The sequence below is a fragment of the Callionymus lyra genome, chromosome 7, assembly GCF_982586985.1.
Source record: "Callionymus lyra chromosome 7, fCalLyr1.hap1.1, whole genome shotgun sequence".
Lineage (NCBI taxonomy): Eukaryota > Metazoa > Chordata > Actinopteri > Syngnathiformes > Callionymidae > Callionymus > Callionymus lyra.
Genome location: NC_141824.1, coordinates 18,930,586 through 18,954,328, shown reverse-complemented (window position 1 = coordinate 18,954,328; position 23,743 = coordinate 18,930,586). Strand labels below are relative to the sequence as shown.

The 23,743-nt window shown below is 39.0% G+C and overlaps 2 protein-coding genes across 4 annotated transcripts in view; both read right to left on the bottom strand.

The window, feature by feature from the left end:
• Positions 1-94: 94 nt before the first annotated feature.
• Positions 95-14,911, bottom strand: ints4 (integrator complex subunit 4). Of its 3 annotated transcripts, XM_087795958.1 has the most exons (24): positions 14,786-14,911; positions 13,553-13,747; positions 12,698-12,815; positions 12,389-12,495; positions 11,466-11,580; positions 11,279-11,367; positions 10,924-10,974; positions 9,999-10,087; positions 9,797-9,917; positions 9,659-9,730; positions 9,422-9,596; positions 9,149-9,354; positions 8,918-9,060; positions 7,737-7,852; positions 2,936-3,069; positions 2,705-2,862; positions 2,546-2,639; positions 2,348-2,428; positions 2,149-2,279; positions 1,223-1,282; positions 999-1,158; positions 764-907; positions 579-699; positions 95-510 (listed from the first exon to the last, which is right to left on the bottom strand). In XM_087795958.1, exons 1-24 carry the CDS (start codon positions 14,837-14,839, stop codon positions 329-331), a joined length of 2,916 nt encoding a protein of 971 aa, XP_087652084.1. In that variant the 5' UTR covers positions 14,840-14,911; the 3' UTR covers positions 95-328. The 3 variants fall into 3 exon arrangements, 2 of the variants coding, with proteins under 2 accessions (XP_087652084.1, XP_087652082.1); XM_087795956.1 differs by having other exon boundaries at positions 2,348-2,639; XR_015711868.1 differs by having other exon boundaries at positions 365-510; positions 760-907; positions 2,348-2,639.
• Positions 14,912-15,355: 444 nt separating this feature from the next.
• Positions 15,356-23,743, bottom strand: part of LOC148075292 (leucine-rich repeat and fibronectin type III domain-containing protein 1-like protein) — a 238,486-nt gene continuing 230,098 nt past the window's right edge. The window contains exons 15-16 of the mRNA XM_087795959.1: positions 20,615-20,652; positions 15,356-16,323 (exon numbers count right to left, since the gene is read on the bottom strand). The gene's annotated coding sequence lies outside the window, so the exon portion shown is untranslated. The remainder of the gene's footprint in view (positions 16,324-20,614; positions 20,653-23,743) is intronic.

Genomic DNA, 23,743 nt, shown 5'->3' with positions numbered 1-23,743 from the left:
GTATCGTCTCATTTTCTAGTTTGAAAGTGCGTGTAAGGAACGTCTTGTTTCCGTCATGAACGTCACACGAGTGAAGGGCTGATGAGGTTTCACAGACAGTGTGATAAAGTCTCTTTATTTTCAAACCTACAGTAAACAGTGCTGCACATTGGCTAGGTGGTCATAATGTTTCGGCTTTGTTTAGCAGCAACTTGAATACCGATGTGCTGATCAATGTTAAGTCGCAGACATTAAAAATCAAACCAATTAAAGTAGTAAAACTAAAGAATAAATCACGACTTGCGTAGTTTATTCGCTGATGAAAGAAACACTGAGAACTGAGTTCATGTTATCGTCGCGCTGGTTTTGGCATGATGAAGACTTTCACAGGTTTGCTGAACGGGATGGTTCCCTCGACGGCTGCCTCTGTGGGCCCGAGGCCCTCGGTGCTGTCGCCCCATCCAAACTTTGGGGCGGAAGAGGAGGAGGAGCTGTAGGCCAGCAGGAGGCGCACTTCGATCTGCGACGGCTCTGAGGGGGGCGAGAGGTGGAGGCGGTCAGACGGCGGGGATTAAAACCGGAGCGATGAAAACACTGACCGGTCCAGGATGTGTGCGACAGGTAGACCTGCGTGATGAGTCGGTGCCGGTCCGGACCTGGTCTGCGGAAGTCACCGGGTTTCGGGTGGATCACGTGACTCTGGCCGTCGGGATAGAGGATCTGTAGGTGCGAGTGGAGGTGAGTGAGGGAAGCAGTTTGTGTGTTTCTGGTCCGCCCGACTGACCTGAACCTTCACGGTGGTCTCTGGGTCCTGGACGTGCTCCAGAGTGGCGTCGATGTCGAGCGCCACCACCAGACCGGTGGTGAACCTGAGAGGGTTGTCGGACTCTCCTGTGGGCTCGATGATGTTGGCCGTGGCCCGGTGGATCTGCCCGGGAAAAAAAAAGAGAAAGATAGAAGACGTCTGATCAGACGACCCTCCATCTGTTGCCGGGTGAAGAAGCCGGAGTGTGCCGGACCTGGGGGGGCAGGCAGAGCTGCAGGAGTCCGCTGTGCCGCAGCGTGGTCTGCAGGATCTTCACCAGCTCCACGGGTTTGCAGGAGGAGAGTCGCGGCATCAGCTCCAGCAGCTTCTCCACAAACGTGCCCTGGAGGTGAGGGACCTCCGTCAGGAACTCCCTGTGGGACCAGAGACGGCGATTCAGAGGCCGAGCGGAGAAAACTCGTAACGAACAGAACCGACCTGTGAAAGTTGTCGACGTCCTGCAGGAACTTCTCGCACCCGGTGATCAGAACCTCCAGCCTGAGACGACAAATGTTGATGGTTTTTATGTTTTCATCATAATATTGTGATGAAAAATGCACTTAATGCTAGTGATGTTCTGATGAAGCTTCATGAAGCAGTTTCACTATCTAGCCACTAGATGGCGGTCTCTGCACTATTTTCCTTTGTTTTAAGCAACTGTTCTAATGAAACATCACATCATTTTTAAACTAATGGCGCCACCTACTGACCTCTTAACAACATGACACTGCTTCATGAAGCTTCATCAGACCATCACTACTTAACCCCAATAGCTGAGTTCACTGAGGGGGTGTGTGGCAAAGAAAGAGCGTTGTTGTGTGAACCTGATTTTAATTTGATCAGAAGACTAGTTTTGTTCATGTTTGAGTCTCATTCGAAACCACCATAAAGAAATAATAGCCAAGTTCAGGAATTTTTATACCACAGCAGCTAAAAACACTAACTTCAACAAGTAAATATTTTCAGGAGTAAAAGTTCTTTCCTGTAAAAATATCAAATATCATCAGTTTGATTAGTCATGTCTGTTTATAGCTGGGATATAACGTTAAAACATACTGTTGTGTTTCTTTTTTTCTGGAACGAAGTATTCAATATTTACTTTCATTCTGATTACTTAAATGTTTAAACATTTTTAATTGTTGATTAAAAGCATTTCATTATTTATTTCAAAAAATGGAACACATGACGTTTGATATTGTAATTCCAATAATAACCCAAAAATTAATTAAATATATTTTAATTCATACCCTTTTAATTTCAATGTAAAAAAAGTTATATAAAAGCGCCACCAGATTAATACAGAAGGCCCTGCTATACGTCCATAGATGTGCTTGTATCTGCGGTGAACATGACCAAACACTGACCCCTGGCGGCTGCGGGCGTTCAGGACCAGCTGCAGAGCTTTAGCCTGCAGGCGTACATGATGGATGGTGGCCAGCTGTCGGCTCTCTAAACCTCCGTACATGAACTCCAGCTTGTACGATTCCTCCAGGATCTGAAACGTCGGGAAGGTCAGTGAGGATCACACGCGGCGATGTTTCAGAGACGAGAGCGAACCCCGACCTGTTGAGTCGCCGCCGTGGCCGTGAGGTTCTGTTTGAGGCACAGAGGGACGGCCATCGTCCAGAGCTTCTCCTGCAGCGCCTGAAGGCAGAGAGTGAAGTCGACTGTGATCTCTACGTCCACAGATGAACAAGCTTCACACATCACTGGCTTGTGAAACCTCAGTGATCTTATGAGGTCAAACATCCCTGGTCTTACCTTCATGAGCAGCAGCTGGCAGCGAAGGTACGTGGCACAGAAGTCAGCGGATCCAGCGAGTTCTGCCTGCAGTTCGCCGAGTCTCTGCAAGTCTCTGTTGGACCAGAACACAGATTCAACTTCTCTTCCCACCGACTGACTTCTGTGAGTGTGTTTTACCGGATGGTGAACACCAGCAGGTCCTGGGCTCCGGGAGCGTCCATGCTCTGGATGGTGCTGATTCTGTTGAGACTCTGCTGAAGAAAAACCTGGGCCGACTCTACTGAGCCTGAAGCGGAACCGGAGCCCGCCGGGTCCATCTGCTTCCTGCCGGGCAACTGAACACACAGAAACCACACTTTGACCACAGTGTCGTGTCCCGGGGACCCACAGTCTGTGCACCGTCCTCACCCTCAGCGGGGGCACCAGGTGGGACAGGCTGTCCCTCAGGTAGGCGTAGTGTCTGAAGGTGTGGTCGGAGAAGAGCGCCGGCATGGTGGGACAAGTCTTGGCGGCGTTGAACACCAGCACCAGAACGGCGATGTCTGAGAAAAGTGAGTTAAAGCAGCAATACGCAGGATTTGACAGATTGTTTCTGGCTCCCCCTGGTGTCAAAACACCGTTAATGTCATGGAATCTCTTCTAAATGTAAATGAGGACTGTAGCGAAATGCATATTTCACAATATCTCACAATATGAGTCAATACTATGTATGTACATTACCCGATACCATTTAATACGATATATTCAGTTCACGATATGATTTAATACGATATATTCAGTTCACGCTATATTTAATACCATATATTCAGTTCACGATACGATTTAATAGATATATTCAGTTCACGATACGATTTAATAGATATATTCAGTTCACGATACGATTTAATAGATATATTCAGTTCACGATACAATTCAATACGATGTATTCAGCTCACGATACGATTCAATACGATGTATTTAGCTCAAGATACGATTCAATACGATGTATTCAGTTCACGATACGATTCAATACGATGTATTCAGTTCACGATACGATTCAATACGATGTATTCAGTTCACGATACCATTTAATACGATGTATTCAGTTCACGATACCATTTAACACGATATATTCAGTTCACGATATGATTCAATACGATATATTCAGTTCACGATACGACTCAATGCGATGTATTCAGCTCACGATATGATTCAATACGATATATTCAGTTCACGATACGACTCAATGCGATGTATTCAGCTCAATATATGATTCAATTCGATGTATTCAGTTCACGATACGATTCAATACGATGTATTCAGTTCACGATACGATTCAATACGATGTATTCAGTTCACGATACGATTCAATACGATGTATTCAGTTCACAATACGATTCAATACGATGTATTCAGCTCACGATACGATTCAATACGATGTATTCAGTTCACAATACGATTCAATACGATGTATTCAGCTCACGATTCGATTCAATACGATGTATTCAGTTCACAATACGATTCAATACGATGTATTCAGTTCACGATACGATTCAATGCGATGTATTCAGTTCACAATACGATTCAATACGATGTACTCAGTTCACGATACGATTCAATGCGATGTATTCAGTTCACGATACGATTCAATGCGATGTATTCAGTTCACAATACGATTCAATACGATGTACTCAGTTCACGATACGATTCAATGCGATGTATTCAGTTCACGATACGATTCAATGCGATTTATTCAGTTCACGATACGATTCAATGCGATGTATTCAGTTCACGATACGATTCAATACGATGTATTCAGTTCACAATACGATTCAATACGATGTATTCAGTTCACGATACGATTCAATACGATGTATTCAGTTCACAATACGATTCAATACGATGTATTCAGTTCACGATACGATTCAATACGATGTATTCAGTTCACAATACGATTCAATTCGATGTATTCAGTTCACGATACGATTCAATACGATGTATTCAGTTCACGATACGATTCAATGCGATGTATTCAGTTCACAATACGATTCAATACGATGTACTCAGTTCACGATACGATTCAATGCGATGTATTCAGTTCACGATACGATTCAATGCGATTTATTCAGTTCACGATACGATTCAATGCGATGTATTCAGTTCACGATACGATTCAATACGATGTATTCAGTTCACAATACGATTCAATACGATGTATTCAGTTCACGATACGATTCAATACGATGTATTCAGTTCACAATACGATTCAATACGATGTATTCAGTTCACGATACGATTCAATACGATGTATTCAGTTCACAATACGATTCAATTCGATGTATTCAGTTCACGATACGATTCAATACGATGTATTCAGTTCACGATACGATTCAATGCGATGTATTCAGTTCACAATACGATTCAATACGATGTACACAGTTCACGATACGATTCAATGCGATGTATTCAGCTCAATATATGATTCAATTCGATGTATTCAGTTCACGATACGATTCAATACGATGTATTCAGTTCACGATACGATTCAATACGATGTATTCAGTTCACAATACGATTCAATACGATGTATTCAGCTCACGATACGATTCAATACGATGTATTCAGTTCACAATACGATTCAATACGATGTATTCAGCTCACGATTCGATTCAATACGATGTATTCAGTTCACAATACGATTCAATACGATGTATTCAGTTCACGATACGATTCAATGCGATGTATTCAGTTCACAATACGATTCAATACGATGTACTCAGTTCACGATACGATTCAATGAGATGTATTCAGTTCACAATACGATTCAATGCGATGTATTCAGTTCACAATACGATTCAATACGATGTACTCAGTTCACGATGCGATTCAATGCGATGTATTCAGTTCACGATACGATTCAATGCGATGTATTCAGTTCACGATACGATTCAATGCGATGTATTCAGTTCACGATACGATTCAATACGATGTATTCAGTTCACAATACGATTCAATACGATGTATTCAGTTCACGATACGATTCAATACGATGTATTCAGTTCACGATACGATTCAATGCAATGTATTCAGTTCACAATACGATTCAATCCGATGTATTCAGCTCACGATACGATTCAATACGATGTATTCAGTTCACAATACGATTCAATACGATGTATTCAGCTCACGATTTGATTCAATACGATGTATTCAGTTCACAATACGATTCAATACGATGTATTCAGTTCACGATACGATTCAATGCGATGTATTCAGTTCACAATACGATTCAATACGATGTACTCAGTTCACGATACGATTCAATGCGATGTATTCAGTTCACGATACAATTCAATGCGATGTATTCAGTTCACAATACGATTCAATACGATGTACTCAGTTCACGATACGATTCAATGCGATGTATTCAGTTCACGATACGATTCAATGCGATTTATTCAGTTCACGATACGATTCAATGCGATGTATTCAGTTCACGATACGATTCAATACGATGTATTCAGTTCACAATACGATTCAATTCGATGTATTCAGTTCACGATACCATTCAATACGATGTATTCAGTTCACGATACGATTCAATGCGATGTATTCAGTTCACAATACGATTCAATACGATGTACTCAGTTCACGATACGATTCAATGCGATGTATTCAGTTCACAATACGATTCAATACGATGTATTCAGTTCACGATACGATTCAATGCGATGTATTCAGTTCACGATACGATTCAATGCGATTTATTCAGTTCACGATACGATTCAATGCGATGTATTCAGTTCACGATACGATTCAATACGATGTATTCAGTTCACGATACGATTCAATGCGATGTATTCAGTTCACGATACGATTCAATGCGATGTATTCAGTTCACGATACGATTCAATGCGATGTATTCAGTTCACAATACGATTCAATACGATGTATTCAGTTCACAATACGATTCAATACGATGTATTCAGTTCACGATACGATTCAATACGATGTATTCAGCTCACAATATGATTCAATACGATGTATTTAGCTCACAATATGATTCAATACGATGTATTCAGCTCACAATATGATTCAATACGATGTATTCAGCTCACAATATGATTCAATACGATGTATTTAGCTCACAATATGATTCAATACGATGTATTCAGTTCACGATACGATTCAATACGATGTATTCAGCTCACAATATGATTCAATACGATGTATTTAGCTCACAATATGATTCAATACGATGTATTTAGCTCACAATATGATTCAATACGATGTATTCAGTTCACGATACGATTCAATACGATGTATTCAGCTCACAATATGATTCAATACGATGTATTTAGCTCACAATATGATTCAATACGATGTATTCAGCTCACAATATGATTCAATACGATGTATTCAGCTCACAATATGATTCAATACGATGTATTTAGCTCACAATATGATTCAATACGATGTATTCAGTTCACGATACGATTCAATACGATGTATTTAGCTCACAATATGATTCAATACAATGTATTTAGCTCACAATATGATTCAATACAATGTATTTAGCTCACAATATGATTCAATGCGATGTATTCAGTTCACAATACGATTCAATGCAATATATATTTATGAATATATTTATATTATAACCTTGTCTCTGACCCACTGCTGTTTGTTTGTTACACGACACCCATGGATTTTTCAGTTAGGTCGACCAGTCAAAGTAACGTGGCGTAGAGTATTTTCAGACTGATAACTAATCTCTATAGAAAATATGACAAAAAAGATCAAAAACGTTTGCCGTTATGATCATCCAAAAATAAAATAAATACACTAAAATTAAAATCATAAACATATTATTCCACTAATACTATACAACCATTTTAACCCACAGCAAATAACACACTCAATTAAAAAATATATCGTTCCCCCCCTGATGGCGTGTTGTTCAATAGAACATCTAATTAAAGAACCCACTGAAGCACAGCGTCCAAACTGTCTTTAGGCTGAAGTGAATTAATATCATCAACAATGGAAACACAACATAATGTCAACTCTTTGTGTGTGTTTGTGCCGACAGACCTTAAGGTTCACATCAGCTGAAGATGTCGTTCAATTACTATTACTTTTTAAATATTGATAACTTTTGTAAGCTTGTTTCTAAACCCTGTCCAATAATAATGATAACGTTAATGACATCGTGCTGCGAGGAGGATACAGGCAGGATCGTCCATGTCTGGTTCTGGTGTGTCGAAGTACGGGTGAGTGCTGAGCAGCTCTGGGACCAGCGGCAGCACCAAGGTAGGGTGACGAGAGCCCATGAACTTCAGACACCTGTCGAGCAAACGGGTCAGTGTAGCATCGAGCAAGCTTTTCAGAATATTTGGAATACTCCACAAACACGTTTAAGGCTGATAAACAAGATACTAGAATATCCTAAATTCAAAGAGCACTTGAAAGCATCACTCCCTGGTGCTCTAACGTCAAAAATAGCAACAAAATGCAGATCAGAAGAACACAAGCTACTGGTTTATTGACTACAAACATAGTAGCAGAAAGAAAGAGATGGAGCTTGCACTGCTGCCGTCTCTCTGGAGAAGTTGATGAATCCTTCAAATTAGGGCTGAATTATTAAGAATTTATTTCTTATTGCTGTGGGGTTTTTTCGGAAGAACAATTAATTTACCAAATTCAATTATATAATTAGACGCATTTCAAGTTCAATATAAAAATATCAGGACTGTTATTCAATTTCCTTTTTAAATTTCATCATGTCTTTAATTATTTATTCATTATCTTCTGCGCAAGAAATTAATCATTGTATAATATGATGGAAAAAACACTTCTTATCTCTAGACCAGGGCTTAATATGAATAATGTGAAAATGATGCATAAATATCAGGTATTATTATTGTAGATAATCAAGAAAAAGCAACAAAGCACTGCTTAATAGGCCTGGAATTATCAATATCAATATATAAATATATTAAAAAAAAATGTGCAGGAATCTTGTAAAACCTAGTTTGTAAACATACAATAAAATTGACTTGCATTCTTTGTTGCCTTATTAAGCAGCATCTTCTTTTCTAAACCTAAAATAGTTGCTCCTTCGGCACTAAAGACTGTGTTGTTTTGGTCCTACCAAGAAAAACTTTGCACTTCAAATTATTTGAGGATCCAGATTGTATTATGGAACACAGTCAAAATTAAATCATGTCCTGATTTAACTTTTTTGTAAAACTCTTCCTCCTTTTTAAGACATTATGCTTACAAAGACCTGACAATCATGAAAGGAGGTTTCCTTGCGGGAAGGAATCATCTTATCTGGTGGGTTTTATGGCACCATGCCAGCCGGGATTTACCCTTTTCAGTCGCGAAAGAAAGGAAATGCAGACTTACTTCCAGACGGAGTTGCGGTCGGAGGGATACTTGTTGAGGTTCTTCAGGAGCTCCAGCAGAGCCAGCTGGATACACTCTTTGGTGGAGACGTTGGTGAAGCACAGCAGCTCGTGCAGAGCTTCTCTGATGTCCCGGGAAGAATCCTGTACGGACAAGCATCCATGAACAAATCAAGGAATCATAGCCAGCATCTTTTCTCAGACTGTTAGAAATGGTGAGGGCTGTGGTCACCTCCAGCACGGCCAGAACCGTGTCCAGCTGGTCCTCCCTCAGGGTGATGTGGGTGGAGATCTCCCGGAGCACGTGGATGGACTGCAGCCGCACCTCCTCGATCTCGTCGTTGAACATGTCCACCAGGAAGTCCAAACACTTTTCGGCGAAGCTGGGAGACGAGCGAGCGAGCTGACACAGGGCCTCCACCGCAGCGATGCGCACCTCTGGACAGATCAGGAGGTCGAATGAGTGAAGGATTAAAATCTCCAGCTGATGCGTTTTTTTAAATACCGAACATCTCGTCCTCCAGGCCGTGAACAAAGGCCCCGCAGGCGCCAGAGGCAATCAGGTTGACAGTGTTTCTGTCCAGTTTCTCTTTAGGAGCATCGTCGGCCCACTTCCGTCCAGAGGAGAACTCTCCGGAAGCGAAAAGCTCTTTTGCCCTCTCGTGTGCCGTTCGCTTTCTCTGCGAAAAGACGAGGACGGTCAGCCGGATTGGTTGAGCGCCGGCTGACCTCAGCCACTCACCCTCAGATCCGACATCAGTTTCTTGTCCAGTGTTTGCTCCAGGAAGTGGGGACTCACAAGTTTCATGGAACCCTGAAGAACAACACCTCAGAGTGAATCTAACGCCGAGAAGACATGAGCGACTCTTCACATCCTCACCAGCGTTTTGGCCGCCTGCACTCGCACCATCCAGGAACCATCGCTGACCATGTGACTGATCTTCCCGAAGGCATCGTCGACCAGCCGGATCTCTTCGTTGGAGGACGGGATGGGAACAATACTGAGGAAACAGGAAACAAACAGCTTTTGATTTGCTTAATTTAAATTAAAATGTACTTATTCATTTAAGAGACAAACTCACCTCTCTGGATACAACAGGCTGAGAACCCAAACTATCTGCACAGCAGCAGAGCGGACCTGCTCGTAATCATCCGCCAGCAACCTGCAGGCCTGAACACACACTTCTGTTTGCATTGTTGGCAACAAACCTCGTTGACTTGCTTGTTTCAACTGCTTAGCTACAGCTGTATTACATTGGTTTTATCACATTTCATTTGAAAAAGAGTTTATTCTTTTTCTTTACTGAAACAATTTGGCCTCATACAAGACACTTTTACCTACAGTTAGAGAAGGTAAAAGTATGAAAGTATATCTCGTATGAAAGTATCAGTGCTTTCAGAGAATATACTTGAAAATGTAACTAACATTTTTTAACTTTTTGTTATGAACTTTTGAGAAATTACATTTTCGAAATTCAATAATTAGAAGCCTTTTAAATTCAATAAATTCAGGAAAATACCAACACTTTTTTTTCTCCAATTAATTATTTTTTGTTAATTTAATATGAAAAAATAGAATTTAGACATTTTTAATTATCACTTTTACTTAATCTGAATGTGAAAAAGATTCCTTCATTATGAAAATATCCTCTTTTTACCTCAACTATTAAATAAAAACATATTCAACCTTTAAATATAAAAAATATTGAATTCAATGATTTGATTTTAAATTAAAAGAATGATTCAATTATTTAAAAACCCCAACAACATTTAAATTAAAATATTTTAAAAATGTACATTTTAAATTTCAATATTCCGATGCTCCGTCTTGCTGCCTTAAAAGATTTGTGCCCATGTTTTTTCATTTCCCTTCCACCATTCCCTCTTTTCTTTGTCGTTAACTCTTTTCTTCTCCGTCACTCCCACCATCTCTCCACCTTCCCCTCTGACACTCTCTACGACAGCTAATTGACTAAAATGATCGAGTGGTTAACCCTATTAACCAACCTGCTCGTAGATGATCTGGTCGACCTTCATCCCTCGCTCGTGAAGCTGCAGCTGAAAACAAACCATGACGACAATTTATTGTGTATTCAACGTGTGTCACAAAAAATATCACAATTAACAAGTGACGGTCTGATGAAGCTCTATGAAGGAGTGTCATGTTGTTTAGAGGTCAGTAGGTGGCGCCATCAGTTTAAAAATGATGTGATGTTTCATTATAGCAGTTGTTCAAAACAAAGGAAAATAGTGTAGAGACCGCCATCTAGTGGACTCTGAAGATATTGACACTGCTTCATGAAGTTTCATCAGACCGTCACTACTAAGAACAGATAAGTCAGATGATTCGTGTGTCGCCCACCATTGCTTTGAGCGCTGCAGTCCGGACTCTTGGATCCTGGTCCCCGAAGTGGTCACTGATGATGCTCTGGGCGTCCTTAACTACTGAGGCTGTAGGAAGGATTAATAGAGTTCATTTGATGATCATTATAGGATTCATCGCTTGTTCACTGTCATCTTTAAAATCAAGAAATAGAGATGTCAATCACCTGAAGATGTCCCAGGACCTTCACACTCTTTGGTCAGTACTGCGTCCACCACACCAATACACCCGAGAAGCTGCAGACATTTGTTCCTCACCCCGAAGTATGTGTCGGACAGCAGCTGGAGGAGAACACCAGACAAAAGCAGGTGAGTAGGACTCGTGACTTTACACTGTTGGCAATAACAACTGTTGAATTTAAAACACAATAATCAAATATTCACCCATTCAAACGAGTGTTAATAATCGAGTACGAAAATAGTTTTGAAGAAGGAGTCGGATATTTCTGCTTCAGAATGAGTCAGATTCTCATGTATATGGGGTTCATATCAGTTGAGCTGCAATTCCCTCCAATCATCATCACCTTTGGTTTCATCATCCTCAACTCTCGAGGTGAAACAAATTGCTCAGAATTTCCCTTTCTTTCTCTGTATTTCCACTCATTTTTACAATGGAAGTCAAAGAGAAGGAGCTGGCAACTTGATATCAAACACAACCTCGCCTATTTTTTTAAGAGAAGAGGGGGATGCTGGGAAATACATATATTATAATTCACCAAAATTCTAATATAACATAGATTTCCATTTAAACAACCCCAACCTATATTTTCTATGTGTACGTGTCTGTCTGTCTGTCTGTCTGTGTGTGTGTGTGTTTTTATCTGTATGCGTGTGTATGTATGTGTGTGTGTTTATCTGTATGTGTGTGGCTGTATTTGCGTGTGTGTGTCTTTTTCTGCGTATGTGTGTGTCTGTATGTGTGTGTGTTTATCTGTATGTGTGTGGCTGTATTTGCGTGTGTGTGTCTTTATCTGTGTATGTGTGTGTCTGTATATGTGTGTGTTTATCTGTATCTGTGTGTCTGCGTGTTTGTTTATCTGTATCTGTGTGTCTGTGTGTCTGTGTGTTACCTTGCATGTGTGTGTGTTACCTTGCATGCCACATCGACAAGTGTCTGTCTGAGGGAAGGACTGTCGGGCAGCTGGGTACCAATGACCAACAGAGTGTCCAGCAGCTGAGCAAGAACCTGATGAGATTCTGAAACGCACACAAGAACAAGGTACGACAATAGATAAATATGACAAAAAGTTGTCGTCTTTTTCGTTGCAACGGCAGAGGGATTTTTCTTAAATTGAAAATGGATTTTGGTCAGAATTCCAAAACACTTTCCATGCTTATATTTACACTTGTGTATTGGTGTGTATTGGTGTGTGTGTGTGTGTGAGTCAGTGTGTCTTACTCTCGTTGCCGATGATGTTGATGACATCATCTACGATGCAATCTGGGTGAAAGTCGTGTGTCTTGGACAACAGGCCCAGCAGGGAGGCGATCTTCAGTCTGACAGAGTTATCAGTCTCCTGGTGAGAAAAAGAAATTGCACTTTGTTACACAACTACTCCTCTGAAGTGTGTCTGTGCGAGTCAGCTTTACGCATCAGCAACAAGAAGTGGATCGTCGATTTACCACAGCAAACATTCCAGTATCAGAACATGTTTATTGCTAGTGTTGTAAGCATGACACAGGAATAAAAATAATGAAATAAATATCAAGTAAAAAACAAAACAATAAAATAATAGAAACAACATTAAATTAGTAATAAATAGCTTAATAAAACAATAACAATCCAGTATCCTTTTGATTTCTTCAAATCCCAATTTATTTTCAAAACTTATTGATAAAACTTGATATAAAGTGTTAAAAAAAAAGAACATTCATGGTCTTCAAAAAAACAATGACTTTCAAAGACCAAATAAAATCCATTATAACCCGTACAAATGTTGATTTATTATTCTTCCCACATCGGGGGAATTTTAGTTGTAATAATCAAAAAGTAGAACAACAATAATAATATTTAAAAAAAAAGAAGATGTAAAACTAAAAGATTATAAATAATTCTAAATAAATAAAAAACAATAACTATTCACAAGACAAGACCTACTAGTACTAAAATTATTATTATTATTTTTTAAATGCACTTGATACAAAAGCAAAGTGTAGAAAAATAACTAATTAAAAAACACCACAGTTGGCAGGAATAATTTCTAATAAAAAAAAAAAAAAAAATTCAAAATACTTTTAAATGTTAGGTACTCACTTTGTAGTAGTGCTCCAGCAGGATCCGGACCACACTCTCCACGCTCTCAGCCTCTACTGGTTGGCGGGCGAACTGCAGCAGGTACTGCAGAGCATCTGTCGGGTTCGTGGCTTTGCAGAGGTCGACATGCAGCGCCGCGGACTTGCTGGGTTTGGACAGACGGAGCTTTTTGGCAGGAACTTCTTCATGAGGAATCTGGGAGAGAGAGAAGCTCCAGCTCAAATCATCTGTGGTGCATATTATAAAGATGCTTCATTCTTTTTTTTCTCCAGCTTTTCAAATCGACCTCCTCCACCTTCGTCTTGCCCTTTTGTATTCATGTCTTCATTCATCCACATTCATGGTCCAAACCATCTGGCCTCCCTAACTCTCTGTCTCCCACTTCTCCAATTGAGCTCTTCATATCTGTCCGTCCTTTCTAGTCACTCCCTATTCAATATCTATGTCTGACTAGTCTGTGTCATGCTTGAAATCTTAATGTATAAATAGGGGTTATGGTTATAACAACCATTAAATAGGTCAAAATATAAAGTATTGAGAAATGTTTCCATCATCACCATAGCTTTTAAAATATTTATATATGGCTATTTTATTATGTCAAACAAAACGAAAACAATAAAGATTACTGACAAAATTATACAAATAACAATAATAAACAAAATGAGGCATACATCCACAAACTCACTGCCACAAGTCTATCTGTAAATAAACACACTTTCTCTTTATAAAGAAAAACAAACCAAAAACAAAACACAGAAAAGTAAATACAATTTCAAGATTATCGCCATAGTTTAATTGATACCGTTATCCTGTTACTGTATACATAAGTAACAGGATTGTACTTTATAAATAAAGTAACGTTTTATTTTTATGATTTATTCGTTACACAAGCGCACAAAACAGAAACTAAATTCTAAATGTTGAATGTTTTATCTTGACAACTCCTGTCACCTTAAAAGAAAGATACATACAGCAATAGCACGTATATTATTATTACATTAAAGTAAACATAAACTAACTCAAGAAAATACGCTTTTCCTTCCGCAGTTTTATAAACCGAAGTAAAATTATGTCGCACATTTATTTATTAAAGTGTTAAAGAGTTGCTATTACTGAGGTTAGCAGTTAGCTTCAGTCGTGAGCTAGTTAGCTTTAGCCGTTAGCAGCCGTGTGTCAGTCTCCCGTTTAAAGTCTACAGACGTTCCGAGGCGATCACCTGAAGGTTCTGCTCACCTGAACAACTCTGGTGAATTCCTCGTACACTCGTTTCTTCAGGTGTGCAGCCATGACCAGGGAATCTTTGTTGTTGTGGAGCCCAAGCGAAAGGTGCAAACCACCCGGCTTCCGTAGCTACGGCAATACGAGGGAAATGTGATTTGTGTTTTTAAATATAAAATGTTTTGTTGTTGTTCTTGTCAGATGATCTTATAAACCCTTTTTTTTTAAATATACCAACGGACTATTAAACCCGCAAAGACAAACGCTTGGTTCCATTTTAAACACATATTCGCCTTTAATTTAATATATACGAAGCTATTCTTAAATTATTTTACTTAATACGTTTTTAATACTGTTTTTTTGGCTTTATTTATACATTTATTTAAAAGTTATTTCACATTCTATCGCAGTAATTCTTTCAATTAATTTATAACAACTGGGAAGTTCTGTTAACTAAGTCAAAAGAATCATAATGGAATTAAAAATGATATTAAAACACATCCTACAATGCTATATGAAAAACTGTTTCGTAATAGATCAAGCAAGAAATAAATCATTAAAATAAAGACAAAATAAAAACACAAGTTACCAAGAAAAATACTTTTTTTTTATTTCATTATAAATCCACATAGTTGTATTTATGAAAGCATAAAATCCTCATATCACGTTTTTTGTTTTCTCTCGTTTCTTCATTATATTCAAAGTAATTCATCATGGGTATCAAACCATCGAATACTGTTGGGTGAATGTCACATACAAACACAGACACTGTCGAACGGCAAAGTGAGACGGGGGTGGGGGGGGGGGGGGCGTTTTGAGGGGTCAGGGGTCGGCGCGAGTCTCGCTGGTCAGTTCCGCTAAATACATGTGACCGCGTGAGCGCCCCCGGCTCGGAGAAGTAGGAACACTTAAGGTCACCGTTGGTTCAGACAGTTCCGTCACTTCCAAATACGAAGCATCGTCTGTCCATCGATGCAGGATGTGCTTTCGGTTTGGTGATTCTCGGCTGCTGCTCCTCCTGCGAAACATTCCAACATACTCAGGTCTGCAGAAGATCAGCAGCGCTGGAGAGTCAGTCACTCATGGAGACAGAGAGAAAGAGAGACAGAGCAAGAGAAAGAGGTGAAAACGTACAAGTAAAGTGCCATAAAAAGTTTCTCAGTATTTCAGACAAGACAATGTGCTTTAGTCCAAGGCCAAACATGAAGTTCCTCCTTCGCTCCTACAGAGTTGTGCTTCAGTAAGTCTGCATATGCTTCGTGTTGCTGTCGTCCCACTTTGAAATCCTTTGGCATGTGACTGTGATCTGGAGACGAGAAGTGTGTCGTCTGCAGTGAAAACCTGGAGTCTGTTTTCTCCAGAAATCCAAACTGAGGATTCCCCGGTTTTTCTGGTGAGGCAACAGAAAGTCGAGTCTTGACCCTTTGACCTGCAGCCAGCACGGCCTCGACGGCGTGTGCGGTTCCACTGATCGTGGTCTGGGGTCAGCGGGTCGAACACCTCTGCGGGCGAAGAAGCGTCGGCGTCTGGATCACTGGGAGGTGACGACACACCTGAAGGGAGAAGAGCAGGTTCAGTGATCGACTCGGTCAAGATGAGGAGCTTCGTCTTTCATTCTTTGGGTTTATAATTCCTCGTAATTGAGCTGCTTTAATTTGTGAAATCAAAAAAGTTGATAAAAAATGCCATGCCATGAATGAATTCATCCATAATATTAATTCAGAGAACATAGAAAAAACAACAATTAGATTATTGCGATACTGTAATATGAAAAGAAAAGGGCTATAAATATAAACTCTATAACTATATAACTTAAAATACTAATTACTTGAATATAATTATAATTTTAACAAATAAAACAATTATATTTAAATCTGTGAAAATAAATAAAAATAAAGATGAAAAAAATATATATATTTATACATTATCAGAATGTTTGGTAAAAAAATAATATATTTAAAACATTATTGAAAGTAAACATTACTTAGGTAATTTAAAATGATGATATAGTATATAGAGAACATAGAAAAAACAACAACAACAATTAGATTCATGCAATCCTGTAATATGAAAAGAAACATGATTCAAATATAAATTATATAAATAAATAACTATAAATACTAAATACTTGAATAACTTTTTTCATAAATTATGATTTTAACCAATAAAACAATTATATTTAAATCTGGGAAAATAAATCAAGTTGTAAAATAAGGTTTTTTATAAAGAATAAATATTTTTATATCATCAGAATGTTTGGTGAAAAAATTATATTTAATATTTAAAACATTATTGAAAGTAAACGTTAATCAGGTAATATAAAATGATGATATGGTAACAAAGAATGACAAAATTCTCAGTTATATGAATAGGAAAATGTACTATGATATTATTATTCATATTTATGAATCAAAGGTATAATTGATGATGACGACGTGTAGTTTATAAGTGTGCAGTTCTTATAGTTATGCAATAAAGAAAATAACGAGCAAATCTTACTACTTATTTAATACAATGTACTTGATTCATTTTATAAAGGGACCCAAGTAAGAATAATGTGATATTATCCTCTTAATTCAAAAGACACTTGAGCGTTTCTATTTAAAATATTCTTCCACATTTTATATTTAATTCCCCTTCTTTCTACATAATTATTGATGAGTTTTCAAGGTATCCTTATTTTTACTGCAGTTCATTTTGAGCTAATTATTTGTTTACCACTTAAGGGCCAGATTTCTTTTGACACATGTGCCATTGTGTTTGTGTTGTGTTTTTTGTGTACTTCATACAAGTGTGGTACATGTGTGAAGACGGTGAGAGTTGTGAGACGGGGCTGAAGTCTGCATAGATGATGATGTTTGCCGATGATATAGTGGTTTGTATTGATAACCAGTGGAGATGTAAGCTTGAGAAACAACAACTGAAAGTAAGAATATGTGAGTAAAAGGTGGAGATGAAGAGAAATAATGTGTCAGAGAAAACAAAGACAAAGAGGAAGGAAACTTTAAAGGAGATTAAACATTAATTTACTCGTCTTCCTTCAACACAATGTACGTGTCAATGTTATGACGAGAATTATTTTGACAAAAACAATCTTAATATCGGATCTGCCGGTTCACCTCCCGGAGCGTCCGCACCTTCCACTTGTTGAGACTCCAGATACTTGGAGAATTACACAATCCCAACCACCCCTCATCCTCTTTAACATCCTCCAGCCCAGACTGTGACAGAGCCTGTCCTCGGGGGGGCTGAAGGAGCTGTGATCCCGCAGCAATGAGTCAGCGACTGCTCACCCACAGAAAAGCTTTTCACAACCATTTTTCTGGCTCTTTTATTTCGGGAAAGTAGCGGCTTCACACCCACTGACTCCGCCGAGACGCCTCTGTGGTTGCGGGCGTTTCGACAACACAAAGGTTTTTTTTCATTGTCTGGAAGCACAAACACGGCTCTCAAACAATGTTTTAATATTCAGCACAGACATTTCAGAGTGCTCTTTGATTCAACGGGTACGTGGAGCTGGAAAGTTCTTGTTTCCACCAAGTTTGTTTAAGGGAGGTTGTTCATTCATCAGGTGTCCTTCCGTAGATGCCTTCCTGACTATCCCACTTCTGATACCACTTGTTGCTTTCGTGGCAACTCATTTTTGTTTCTGAACTGCCAACTTTTTCTTGTTTTATGATAAGTTTTTGACTCTTCGGAATGCAGGAAAGGCACTGGTAATGGGGGCCAAGGTGCTTAAATTTCCATGGTTTCTATGGCAACACAGCCCTAAACTGATGGAGGATTTCTTCAGAACTTATCTCGGAGCGAAAGATGTGCCCTTCCCCAGAAATTTGAGTGAAGAGATCATTTCATGCACGCTAATCCAATATGAAAAAGTTGGACCAAATATCAAAGTATTTTGGTGTGTAATTGAACAAATATATTGTGTAAACCTGTATTTTAACCTCTGTGTACATGATTATTTGGTGTCATTGTGATCCTAGAAACGTTGAGATTTAGTTTAGTTACGATTTAGCTTAAAATTAAGTTTTAAAACTTACTTATTGAAGCCTTAAAGCTAGTATTATATCCTGGTTAGTTAAAGTACAACATTCAAATCTTATTACTTTATAAAGTTCTCCTTCGTCTGAAATCTCGGCGAACGAAAGGTTACGAGATTATGGTACAATAATGGGCTTTGCTCCTCCTGTAGTACCGAAGAACCACCTGATTTTTTTCTTTATACAACAAGACCCTTGTAGGTGGAGACTTCCGGGATTGACGTTCTGCGTGACGAAAACCTCGATGCTTGACCAATCACAGCAGAGTGGGCGGGGCTTAAACACATTTTCTAATGTAAATATTTTAAATGAAATAGAGTTTTGTAAAACATACTGATGATACAATAGAGTACAACATCTATTTAAGACACACTTAAATCCACACATTCGTTTCAGAGTAATCTGATAATCTGGTGGAAACTTGCCCCCTATTGGTGGTGTGCGACATCTTCCATGGTTGTCATGGCGATGTATTTTTTCCTAGATGGGTTTTTTGTGTGAGCGCACTTGGGACCACGGACAAGGACAGACACGCACGAAGGAAATATGAAACGAGACCCGGCGAGACAAAAGATGACAAGATCTATCACAATAACAGAAAAATGGGACGTTATTAAAAAAAAATGTGGGGAAGACGGAGGCGGAGAAACATCACATATTTGTCCTCAAAAGAAGCGAGAGATGAGACAAAAGAATACTGAGGGAAGAGGAGGAGAAACTAATGAAAGCAAGAGAACTTTAATGGCGTTTGATTATTACTGTACATGTGTGGATAGAGTGTGTAGGTTTTATGTGTAATGTAGGTATATATGAGGTATGTGCGTGTGTTTATGCAGGTTTGTGTTTGTCTCAGGATGGTGTGTGCAAATGCAAATGTGTGTGTGCAGATATGTACGTTTTGTGTGTGTATTTTTGTGCAGGTGTTTGATGTGTGTGTGTTTGTATATATATGTCTGTGTGTTTGTATATACAGTATATAATAAGGTGTGATTTTTGCAGGTGTGTGTGTTTGTCGATATATACTGTATATATAGATATATTTGTGTGTTTTTGTGAAAGTGTATATATGTGTGTGTTTGTGTATATATATTTGAGTGTGTTTTTTTGCAGGTTTATGTGTTTGTATGTATATACATGTGTGCGTGTGTTTTGTGCAATTGTATATATTTGGGTTTGTGTATTGACATTTTCATCCTTTTTTGCAGATGTAAATGTTTATTTATTTATATTTATTTGTGTGTGTATTTTTGTGCAGGTGTTTGATGTGTCTGTTTGTTTGTATATACTGTATATGTCTGTGTGTTTGTATATTTATATAATTGAGTGTGTTTTTTGCAGGTTTGTGTGTTTGTCGATATATATATATATCTTTATATGTATATATAAAGATATATTTGTGTGTTTTTGTGAAAGTGTATATATGTGTGTGTGTCTGTGTATATATATTTGAGTGGGTTTTTTTGCAGGTTTGTGCGTTTGTATGTATATACATGGTTGCGTGTGTTTGGTGGAAGTGCATATATGTGTGTTTCTGTATTTTTAATGTGTCTGTTTTTTTGCAGATGTACATGTTTGTTTGTTTATATTGTTTTGTGTGTGTTTTTGTGAAAGTGTGTCGGTGCTTATATATATATTTGTGTGTGTTTTTTGTGCAGCTCTGCGTCTGGTCTGTATTTTTTACACATGTGTATGCGTTTGTGTGTTCGTTAACAGTATGTGTGTGTGTCAATGTGTGTGTTTGTGTAGTTATGCGTATGGTGTGTGCATGTGTGCACATGTGTACGTGTGTGTGACCTCTCACCTTCTTCCTTCTCCAGTTGAGAGTCGAGATGAAGAAATCTGCAACAAACAAACAAGAAAAATCAAACCACTTTTTAAAAAAATAAGAACAATTGTTTGTGTTCATGCGATCAGACAATGTGTGTGTAAAGATGTTCCCGGAAATAAAACACATGATTAAAAAACAACAACTGCGGCGCGGGAGACGGAGAATCTTTGATCCACGATCAGTAAATCTGGACTTTTTGATTTTCATTTTTCTATTTTCCCCCTCCAATTCCTCTTTCCATCCCCAGCGCACCTCCCTCTCCCTCGTCATCCCTCCATCGTGTGAGCTCTCTGACTCATCTGTGTTTCATCCTCTCGATCGCCCGTCTATAAATAAGTCTGTAATCTTCGGTGTCTCTCATGAAGACGCTGAAAATCCTCTCCCCGATGTTCCCTTTTCATCCGACTCTGTTCCTCCTTTAGCGGAATAATAGTCTTTTTTAAATGGAGATTAAATCGACACTGTTGTGTTTCACTCTGAGCCTTCACGGACCTGCTGGCGATGTTCTCCTGCAAATGATATGCAGAACCTGTGTGTGTGAAAATAGATGAGCTGGAATTACACTTCATCCTATTAATGTTTCATCCCGGATCCAGCATGACGACTTTTTTTTTTTTGCCAACACACGACTGAAAATAGCCGCACACTCCTCAAGGCCATCTGATGCTCGTTTGTTTCCAAGGATTCTTGATGGAGATCCTTCAGAGCAGACTGACTCATCCTGCTCTGACCGGATCCTCAGTCAGTCCATGAGTGTGTTAGCGTTTAATGTGCGCTTGTGTTGACATTCATGTGCTAATGTGGGTCTTAGTATCTAAATGATAGTGTGTCCATGTGAAATACATGTGAATGAGCACTCGTTTGTAAGCATGTGTGTGCATGTTTGTGTGTCTGTATGAGTGTAAATGTGCATGTAAGTCATTGTGAGTGTGCATGTTTGTGTGTCTGTATGCGTGTAAATGTACATGTGTGTCTTTGTGAGTGTGCATGTTTGTGTGTCTGTATGCGTGTAAATATGCATGTGTGTCTTTGTGAGTGTGCATGTTTGTGTGTCTGTATGCGTGTAAATGTACATGTGTGTCTTTGTGAGTGTGCATGTTTGTGTGTCTGTATGCGTGTAAATATGCATGTGTGTCTTTGTGAGTGTGCATGTTTGTGTGTCTGTATGAGTGTAAATGTGCATGTGTTTCATTGTGAGTGTGCATTTGTCTGTGTTTGTATGAGTATGCATGTCTGTCTTTGTGAGTGTGCATTTCTGTGTGTCTATATCAGTGAAAATGTGTGTCTTTTGAGTGTGTGTATGCATATACTGTAAGTGTATTTGCAAGTGTTTTCTGCATGTGTCATGTCGGTGTGCACACATAAGTGTATCTTTGAGAATGGTGTGTGTGTTTTCGTGGATGTGTATGTATGTATATACAGTACATGTTTTTTAATTTTTGTTTCTGTATGTGTTCTTTTCAGTGGTGTGGTGTGGTGTGCATATCTTTGAATATCTGTGTATCTTTATGAACAATGTGTTTGTGTATCTTATTGCATGTTTGTGTGTTTCTGCATGTCATCACGATAGTGTGTTAGTGCATACTTTTAAGTATAATTGTGTGTGAGTTAGTGTGCGTGTGTCTATGTTTATGCATGAGCATGCGTGTGTGTTATTTTGGCTTTTCCTTGAATTTCTCGAACTCCTGTGTTGTTCTCGATGTTGTCTTGATCTTTGAAGTATGTACTGTTTTGAGTATTGTTTTGATTGTTAAAGCGCTTTGTGACCCTGGTCTCGAAAAGCGCTATATAAATAAATATTACTTACTTACTTACTTACTACTTATTTGCTTTATTGTGCGACTGAACCCATGCTAACAGAAGTAGAGGGTATAAATCACACGACTACAGTTGTGGGCCGCACGAAATTACATGCAGGGCCAGACGTGCCACAAGGCCTTGAGTTTGGCACTTGTACATGAGCGGAATAACCTTCGGGACACCCTGGACAGCTCCCCAATCCCTCACATAACATAAACTATACACACACACCAGGACAATCAAGTGGCAACGATTTGCCTTTCTCAAAAACTGGGAGGAAATCAGTGATCACAGTCTAAACAAAAGCGGAAAATGAAGGCTAATTGAGTGAAATTGCTTTTAAAATCAAGTTTAACAAGTGAAATTAGGGCTGCAAGAGCACTCACGCTACCAGCAGGGGTCGCTGTGACTCCATCTGACGCCGAGCGACGCCTCTGTGCCCTCTGGCTCCACCGAGTGTGTCTGCATGACTCAATCAACAGCCGCCAGCTCTCACTGGACGGTGTGTGTGTGTGTGTGTGTGTGACGGGAACGTGTGTGATTCAGTTCAAGGCATGTGTGTGAGGGAATTTGTGTGTGAACGCTGGGAATTCTTCAAGTGAGTGAATGTTTGTGGGAGCGAGAGTAAAGGTTTTGGCATTTTGTGTTGCATGATTGCATGTTTGCAAGTGTCAGATATATAGTGAGAAAAGGTGGATATATTAAGAGGAATGTGTGCGAGATAGTATGTCATAAAATAACATTTTTGTACAGTAGTCATTCGAGTGTTTTGGAAGATATTTCAAGGTAGTGAGAAAATATGTTTTTGTGTGACCGAAATTTGTGAAAAAATTTGTAGAAATAGAACGTGTGAGAAAGTGTGCGAGTAAGAATGTTGGGTAGTGATAAAGGGAGATGTGAGCAGAAGTATGGGAGCAAAAAAAAAGGTACTATTATGGTATTTGTTTGGTGGAGACGACAAAGTGTGATGGAAAACATTTGCGAGGAACTGGACAGTGTGTGTGTGTGTGTGTGACGGGAACGTGTGTGATTCAGTTCAAGGCATGTGTGTGAGGGAATTTGTGTGTCAACGCTGGGAATTCTTCAAGTGAGTGAATGTTTGTGGGAGCGAGAGGAAAGGTTTTGGCATTTTGTGTTGCATGATTGCATGTTTGCAAGTGTCAGATATAGTGAGAAAAGGTGGATATATTAAGAGGAAAGTGTGCGAGATAGTATGTTATAAAATAATATTTTCGTACAGTAGTCATTCGAGTGTTTTGGAAGATATTTCAAGGTAGTGAGAAAATATGTTTTTGTGTGACC

What these genes read in the sequence shown, in the direction of transcription:
- ints4 (XM_087795956.1), bottom strand. Translation starts at nt 14,839, where the DNA reads ATGGCTGCACACCTGAAGAAACGAGTGTACGAGGAATTCACCAGAGTT. An exon ending in ACCTGGTGCCCCCGCTGAGG is followed by an intron (nt 2,863 to 2,935) that starts GTGAGGACGGTG and finishes CTGTGTGTTCAG; the next exon opens with TTGCCCGGCAGGAAGCAGAT. An exon ending in CCACGGCGGCGACTCAACAG is followed by an intron (nt 2,280 to 2,347) that starts GTCGGGGTTCGC and finishes CCGACGTTTCAG; the next exon opens with ATCCTGGAGGAATCGTACAA.